Source organism: Nipponia nippon, unplaced genomic scaffold (genome assembly GCF_047370975.1).
Source record: "Nipponia nippon isolate SJK-2023a ecotype South Korea unplaced genomic scaffold, ASM4737097v1 scaffold_3, whole genome shotgun sequence".
NCBI classification, from domain to species: domain Eukaryota; kingdom Metazoa; phylum Chordata; class Aves; order Pelecaniformes; family Threskiornithidae; genus Nipponia; species Nipponia nippon.
The window spans coordinates 914865-923228 of NW_028262347.1; the positions used below are offsets into that span (position 1 = coordinate 914865).

The 8364-nt window shown below is 75.2% G+C and overlaps 1 protein-coding gene across 1 annotated transcript; it reads right to left on the bottom strand.

Moving 5' to 3' along the window:
- Positions 1-806: 806 nt before the first annotated feature.
- Positions 807-6962, bottom strand: ADM2 (adrenomedullin 2). Its single transcript, XM_087765807.1, has 3 exons — positions 6838-6962; positions 6570-6705; positions 807-3122 (listed from the first exon to the last, which is right to left on the bottom strand). Exons 2-3 carry the CDS (start codon positions 6674-6676, stop codon positions 2576-2578), a joined length of 654 nt encoding a protein of 217 aa, XP_087621933.1. The 5' UTR covers positions 6677-6705; positions 6838-6962; the 3' UTR covers positions 807-2575.
- Positions 6963-8364: the final 1402 nt, after the last annotated feature.

Genomic DNA, 8364 nt, shown 5'->3' on the forward strand with positions numbered 1-8364 from the left:
GCAATCGCCATCCGGCCACTGACGGCCCTGGGGCCATGAGCACTCCTGCGGGATCCGCGTCCCGCTGGGACAGGCACCGGCTGCCCGCGCGCCTTGCAGAGCAGTGAATTTAGCAACTGCCGATGTTGAAAGCGTGCGGAGCAAGGCCCTGGCAGCGGGCTGCCCCGGGCTGGCAGGGCGTCCTGGGATGGCCGGGCACGTCCCTTCCCGGGAGCCGCGGGGCTGCGGGGTCCTGCCGGGGGTGCGGGGGTGATGTGCGCTGTGGGCACTGAAGCAGTGCCGTGCCGTGCCGTGCCGTGCTGCGGCCGGGTCACTCTTGCTCCCCTGTGGTTCCTGCCTGCCAGGGCAGAGGCCGGAGTGGGCAGCAGCGGGCACGGTGCCCGCGGGCAGGGGCCCTGGGCAGCCCTGCTGTGCCCAGCAGCCGCTGGCACCAGGGGTGCAGCCCCCTGGCACGGTGCCTGCACCCTCCCAGGGGAGCCCCCGACATGTCTCCCCTTTAGCTTCCTCCTCCTCCTCACCCTCCTCCTCCTCCAGCCCCAGGCAGCGGTGGGTGCTGGCTGGGCACGGCTGCCACCCCCGCGCTCGCTGCCATCCCCGCTGCACGGCTGCCCCTGCCGCGCTGGGGGAAGCAGCTGGTGCCGGTCGCCCTCTGTCACCAGTGGCCATGGGACCCAGTTGCCAGTCGCCCTCTGTTACCGGTGGCCATGGGACCTGGGTGCCTGCGCCCTGCCCAAGGCCGCCCCTCGCTCCCCCTGCCCATTCCATGCCCATTCCCGTGGGAACACCGCCCGTCCCAGCACCAGACATGACCCCTCCTCGCACACTTTATTCTGCACAAAAATCAGATTTTCACTTGAAGGGAGAAGGGGATTCCGTGCTGCAATGACCGCCTGGCCCAGCTCCGGTGCTGCTGCGGGGCAGGATCCGGCCCGGGCACCCACGGGGCTCAGCGTGGCCCCTCTGCAGCCTGGGGGGGCACCCAAGGGATGGGGGGGTGAAGGCCTGGGGTCCCCATGTGTCCCACGGCAGCACCACGCCGGGCTGTGGCTGCCCGTCCCCATGGGCCAGCACTCGGTCCCTCACCCCTTTGCCGCACCGGCAGCACCAGGCCGGCAGCCGCTCCCGCGACGGCCACAGGACACCCCATCCCGGTCCCGTCCCCATCCTCCCCATCAGCTGGCTCGAGCGAGGGCCGGGACCCCCAGGAAGGAGGCGAGGGGCCAGGAGCAGCACCCCTGGGTGCTCCCCCACCCTCACCCAGTGCTGCTGCAGGCTGGGTGCTCCCGGCACGGGGGTGTTCTGGAGGCTGGGGTGCTCCCAGCAGGGATGCGGGTGCTCCAGGGGAGTGAGGGGGCACAAGGATGCTCCTGGGGTGGGGGCTGCACCTAGGGGGATGTGGGTGCTCATGGGAAGGATGAGGGTGCTCCCGGGATGGAGGAGGGTGCTCCTGGCAGGATCAACGTGCCGACAGGCTGGGGTCCCTGCCCTCCCCATGGCGGGCTGGCTCCGTGTCCCCCCACCCGCCTGTCCCTGCCACAGGGCTGAGGGGCAGCCGGGGATGGGGTGGGGGGACCGGGCACCCTCACAGGCCGGTGCCAGGCCGGTGACTGGAGCCGCACATCCCCATCCCGCCAGGCCACAGCGGTGACAGCTCCACCGGGGTGACACCGGCACTCCTGGAGTGTCACGGCATGGGGTGACAGGGATCGCTGGGGTCCCCTCGTGTCCGTGGGCTGCCATCCCATCCCGGCCCCCACTGAGCCCACGGGGCCCTTCCCGTCCGTGCATCTCTGTCCCCGGCTCACCGCGGGGCTGTGGGCAGAGCGGGGAGGGTGGCAGGGAAGGGGACGCAGCCTCTCCAGGGAGGATGGGATCCCCAAGGCACCCCCGCCTCTGCCCTGGGCAGGGACCCCCCGAGGCGCCGAGCCCGACCTGGGACGCCTGAGCGGGGAAGGCGCAAGGGGCTGCCCCGTGCCCCCGCCGCGGCTGGGGGAGCCAGGCCACAGCGGGGTCCCCACGCCCTGGCCGTGCAGGACCCCCACCCACATAGCCATGCCACCCAGGGCGGGCACAGGAGGGGTCTGGGGGGCAAGGGGGGTGCTGTGGGGGTGCTGCAGCAGGGCTCGCCCCACCCGTGGCTGTGCGTGCCGCGGCGGGGTGCCGAGCTGCTGAGTCAGGCGGGAGCGCGGCCAGGGGCTTGGCCCCGTGCTCTTGCACAAGGTGCCGGCGCCGCTGTGGTCAGCAGGATCCCCCGCTGCCCCTTGGACCCACCGTCAACAGGCCCGGCCGGACGGGCCACCACAGGCCACCGGCTCCCTGGCCCGCGGTCCTCTCCGCTCCATGGGGCTCTGGCCACCAATGGGGTGGGAGCCCCTCCGTGGGGATGCTCCCACAGGCCCCATGTCCCTGGTGGGACCGCAGCCGGAGCCGGGCTCTGCCCGGGGGGCACCAAGCACCCCCAGAAAGGTGCAGAGGGAGCCCAGCCACGTCCGACTCCGGAAGCGCTTTAGTGGGGGGTCCCGCGGGGCAGGGCGGGGGGGCACAGGGCCGGGCAGTCCAGTGCAGCGACCCCCCCTCACCCGTAGCTGTGGGGGCTGTTGGGGTTCATGGGAGACGAGTCCTGGCGGCCCGACTGGCCCATCAGCTGCCAGAGGCGGTGGCTCAGGTTCTGCACCTGGCAGGTGCCCAGCACGCAGCCCACCCGCAGCAGCTGTGCATGCTGCAGCCGCCCTGACGCGTGCCGGCGGCCCCGCGCGTGCTGGGGGTCGTGTGGCAGGACGAGGCGGCGGCCGTGCCGGGGGGCCAGGCGGGCACCGTGCCGGGGGGCGAGCTTCGGGTGCTGCCGGGGGATGAGGAGTCTGTGCCGGGGGGCCAGGCGGGCACCGTGCCGGGGGATGAGCTTTGGGTGGTGCCGGGGGATGAGCAGTCTGTGCCGGGGGGCCAGGCGGGCACCGTGCCGGGGGGCGAGCCGGGGTCCGTGGCGTGGGACGAGGTTGGGGCCATGCTGTGGGACGAGCGGTCTGTGCCGAGGGCTGCCGGCAGGCTGCAGCAGGGCAGGGGACTGCGGTCCTGGGTGGTCCCCGAGGAGTGGGGCCGGGGAGGGTCTCCGGTCCGGGGGCTCCCTGCAAGAGAGCAGCAGCGGGGTCAGCGGGAGGGGGCAACGCTCGGCGGGCAGAGCTGTGGCACCCCGGGCAGGGGCAGGGGGGCTGCGTGGCACCGTGACAGCGGGGGTAAAGGGTTGGCTGTGCCGTGCCGTGCCAGGGGTGCCATGGTGGGCCGGGGGGAGGCAGCCCCCCAGCCCAGCCAGGGGCCGGGGCACCTCGCCTGCCGCTCCCGGCCGCTCTGCCCAGCTCTGCCCAGGGCCCCGGGCTGGGAGGAGGAGGAGGAGGAGGAGGCGGCAGCCAGGGAAGGGGAGCCGCTACCTGCAGCTGCACACGTACTCCATGCTCCGGCGTTACGTCGCGGTGGCAGGAGCTGCCTGCCGCAGCCAGGGCTGCAGCCCTGGGCGGGCCCCTTCCCACCCCAAACCAGTGGGGCTGGGACACTGCCCCCCGTCCCACAGGGCCCCCCACAGCACCGTGTGACCGCTGCCAGCAGCCCCGCCATGCGCCGCTGCCAGCCCCACGCCAACCCCCAAGCACAGGCACTGCCGGGGCCACGCGGGGCTCTGGGGGGCACTGACCCTGCTGCCCCCCCCCGGGGTGCACAGACAGGGACCCCCCGGTGCCGCCAGCTCCGGCACAGCCCAGGTCGGCCTCCCCCAGCAGAGGAGCCGGTGACTGTGCACCGGCGAGAGGCACCCACCATGGCAGCCCCGGGACGCTGCCACTCGCAGCCGCCCCGGGTCACTGCCCGGGAGGAATCCACGGCAGCCGGGGGGCTGCGGGGGTGGCACATGGCTGCGGGGGTGGCACATGGCCGGGGCAGCGCTGCCCAGGAGCCCCTCCGCTGCCCACGCACAGGCACGCACGGTGGCACCCGAGCCCCCTGCACACCCCCCCCCCTTCGCTACCCCGTACACCCGCGGGCACACGCGTGCCCCAGCGTGCGCTCACGCACGCACGCTGCCTCCCTCACCCCTGCACACACGCAGTACAGCCACGGCCCGGGGTGCGTGCAGACACACACACTGGCGGTGAGCCCGGTACACACGTAGGCACACGCGTGTCCCAGCACGCACACGCCTGCACACACACTCTATAATCCCTGTACACATGCAGGCACACGCGTGCCCAGCACACACACACGCTCTGTAGCCCCGGCACCCACGCAGGTACGCCCACCCACGCTCGCAGCACGCACCCCAGCCCGGCGCGCGTGCACGCCCACAGTGTGACCCCAGTGCAGGCGCGGGCGTCCCGGGGTGCACACGCAGCCCTGGACTCACACGGCGCCGACCCCCCGGCCCCCCACTGCCACGGAACGCTGGGTGCCGGAGCGCTCATCCCGGCACGGCATGGCCAGGTCGAGGCCGGACGCCGCTTGGCTGCCAGCCGCGGGAGCGGGGACAGAGGCCAAATTCCTCCAGCTCTGCAGAGACGGGAAGCACTGGGGGGGGCGGCGAGTGCCCGTTGCCCCTTCCCCTCCCGGGACGTGTTTACAGGACGCAGCCAGTGCCCGGAAACACCGGCAGCCTCGGCCTTCCCGTCCCGGCACTGCCCGGCCTGCGGCACGCGGGACTTTCCTGGTCAGCTCTCTTCCAGGCAGCTCCGGCACTGCCGGCCCCCCCGGCCAAGAAGCCCCCTGTGCTGGTATCCCACAGGATGACTGCCGGCTGCGGAGTTCCCCTCCTTCCCTGCACTTGGCTTCTGCCCCGGCTTCACCCCAGCTGGCCCCGGCACGGCGTGCGCCTGCCCCGGCTGAGCTCCTGGCGCGTCCGGCTGTGCGCGGGGCTCCGTGGGATCGCTGCCACTCCAGCTTCGGTGCCTGGTCCTGGGGCTTTGCGAGCCTCGCCGGACACGCCGCAGGGCACCCGCTGACCCCGGGGCTGCCGCAGGCTGCACCGGCACCTCCCCGCAGCCCCCCCAGCTCCCAGAAGCGGTTCCTGCACAGCTCCCAGCCCCCGCCAGCTTCCCCCCTCTGCTGCCCACCCCATTCCCACGGCCTTTGCACTGGCGCAGAGCTGGCACCCACGCTCCCCGGCTGCGGGCACCCACACCTGGGCCCCGGGCGCCCGTGTGGCGGGGTCCGGCCTGAGGACACGCCCCGCAGCGGCACAGAGCTCCCCCCTGGGACCCCCATGCCTCAGGGCGCCCATCCCGGGGACACCCACGCCCCGGCCCATGGCAGACACAGCTGTGGCCGCGCCGTCCCGCAGCCGCAGCAGGAGCTGCCCAGCCCGTGCCCAGGGTCGGGGTGCCCAGGCCCCCCGTCCACCCCCGCAGCAGGACATGGCCCCGGGCAGGGGCCCCCCTCCCACACCCCCCGGAGCTGCTGAGGGCTGCCTGCGGCGCCAGGCAGGCAGGCAGGCAGGAGCCACTCGCAGATCCCTCCGGAGCCAGACGCAGGCTTCCCACGGCGCTGGGCACAGCCCAAACCCGCTCCTCAAGCAGCAACATGCACACCCGGAGAGCCCGTGCACGCACGCACGCGTGCACACATGCACGCGCCGCGCCCGCGGGGGGTTCGCTCCCGACCCGAGGCGCCCCCTCCAGCAGGGGACCCAGAGGGGAGACCCTGGCACCCCGCAGCCCCGCGGGCACCCGCAGCCCCCGGCCGCCCCCCGCCTTGCACACGCGCGCAGGCACACGCACGCCACGAGCTCTTGCACGCGCACGCTCTCCATCACGGCGTCTCCCAAAGCCTCGTCCAGCCTGGCACGCCCGCGCACCCCGCCCGCCCCGCGCACGCACGGGGGCCCACCCTGGCCCCTGTGCCCCCCCAAACCCAGCCGCGCCGACCCCGCAGCCCCGGCCGCATCCTGCCCCCTCCCAGCACCGTTCCCCCATTCCCAGATGCAGCGGGGGGGGCGGGGACCCCTCACCCCGCTCCCACCACCTCGGGTCCCCGCCGGCGCCGCAGGGACAAGCGCGGGGCACGCAGCGCAGACGGGGTTGGGGGCCGGGTGGGAGATGGTGCCAGGGGACCCCGCGCAGCCCCCGGCGCACCCGTCTGCCCCCCTCTCCAGGGCATCGCCCCCCGGAGCCTGCCCGCAGCCTGCCGCCAGCACAGGGGGCTGCGGTGCGGGGCCCCGCGTCCCTCCCGCCGCGGGGGCGGCAGGACACACGGACGTGCTGCCAGGCTGGGCCCTGCCTGAACCCCGAGGGAGCCGGGGCGGCCGGCGGGACAGACGGACAGGGGCTGGGGCCGGGGCCAGCGTCCCGGGCAGGGCCGAGCGGCGGGCACGGAGCCCCCCGAGGGGGAGCGGGCTGCGGGGCCGGGGGCGGCCGGGCCCCGTCGGGGGGTGCGGGCAGGGGTGCGGGCAGGGGGCACAGAGCCGCCCGGTACGGGGGTGCGGGCAGGGGGCACAGAGCTGCCCCGCGCAGGGTGCGGGCAGGGGGCACAGAGCTGCCCCGCGCAGGGTGCGGGCAGGGGTGCGGGCAGGGGCGCAGGCGGGGGCGCGGGCTCACCTGCGCTTGGGCGCGCGGCCGGCGGGCAGGGGCAGGCAGGCGGGCAGCTCCAGCAGACACAGCACCAAGCTGATGCAACCCAGCGCAACCGGCGGCGGGGCTCTCATGGCGGGGCCGGGCCGGGGCAGGGCAGCGGCTGCGGGGAGAAGAGAAGGGCCCGGGGCCGGGCTCGGGGCTCGGCTCGGCTCCAGCCCGCCCGCTGCCCGCTGCCCCCCGCCCGGCCCGGCCCGTCCCGTCCCGCAGCCCGGTGCGGGGTCCCCGGCCGAACCTGAGCTGGGTCCGGGGCTCGGGGCCGGGTCCGGGGCTCGGGGCTGGGGGCTGGGGCTGGGTCCGGGTCGGTGCCTCTCTCGGCGCTGCCGCTCCCCGCCCCGGCCCAGGTTAAATATCGCCGGGCTCGGCGCGGCGCGGGCGGGCGAGGAGGAGCCGAGCGGCCGCGGGAGGAGCCACGGGCGGGGGCGGCCCCGCACCGGCCCCCCCGGACCCGCACCGGGTCCGCACCGGCCCCCCCGGACCCGCACCGGTGCCCCCCGCCCCGCCCCAGCCCCGCATCGGCCCCCCCGGCCCCGCACCGTCCCCAGCGCCGGCCCCGGGACCCGCCCGGAGCGGAGCCGGGATGGGGCTGGGGGAGCTGGGATGGGATGGGATGGGGACCCATCCGGCAGAATGGGATGGAGCTGGGATGCAGCCATCCAGGGAATCCGGGCTGGGGCTGATGCTGGGGGTCGGGGTACCCCCCCTCCCAGCCCCCTCCCCAGCACCCGGACCCCGGTGCCCGGTGCCGGTGGTGGCAGCAAGGCCAGGCCGGGCGATGCTGGGCCCTGCCAGGCCGCGGGAGCCACGCTGCGCCACGTCGCGCCACGCTCAGCCCTGCCAAGCCCCGCTGCCTGCCTCCTGCCTGCTGCCGCGCAGCGCCCCGGGGAGTGGGGCCCGTCCCCAGGGCACCCCGACACCCCCTGCACCCCGCTGCCTGGCCGAGGAGCTCGGGGGGGGCAGAGCCCCCCAGCTCCGCTCGCTGCTCCCCGTGCTCGGGGGGCAAACCCAGGCTGGAGGGCCAGGGCCGCATCCTGCCTCCCTTCCCTTCCCTTCCCCGGGCTGTGCGGGGAAGCCCAGTGCAGCCCAGTGCCCCCAGTTTGGCCAGCCCCCCCTGCCCCACGCTGCCCGGAGCCCCATCCCCTCGGGGGGCAGCACCCCGGCAGCCCCCGGTGCTGCAGCCGCTCTCTGGGACGTGCGCCTGCACGCACCTTCTCCCAGGGCTAATTTGGGTTCGTGTTTTTAAACATCACATGGGGCCTTTTAAAACAATTGAGGAATGTAATCCGCGGAGGTCAGACCAGTCCCGCGTTCCCCCGCCGGGAAGCAGCTCACGGGAACCGGGGGCGGTGGGGAGCCGCTGCCAGCGGTGCCCGGGGGGCACGGGGGCGGCGGGCGCTGGGGCTCAGGGTGCTCCTGGGGCGCTGCTCCTCGAGCCGGGCAGCCCGAGCTCAGCAGGGGAGGGGTCCCCACCAGACCCCCTCGCCGGGACCCCCCTCCTCCCGCCCCGGGACGGGGGTCTGGGTGCCCGTGGTGCCCGTGCCACTGGGACAGGGACGGGGCGAGGAGCCCCCAGCACCCCAGGGCATCCGAGCTGGGGTCCAGGCCGTGGGGCGGGGGTGCCCGTGCCCCCTCCCCTGCCCGCTCCCCCCGCTGCGGCCTCCCCAGGCCGAGGGGCCGGGGGCCTCCGCGTGCTCCGAATCGCTGGGATTCTTCCACGTTATCAGGACACAAAGGCTTCAAACACCCGGTCCCCATGCAGGGG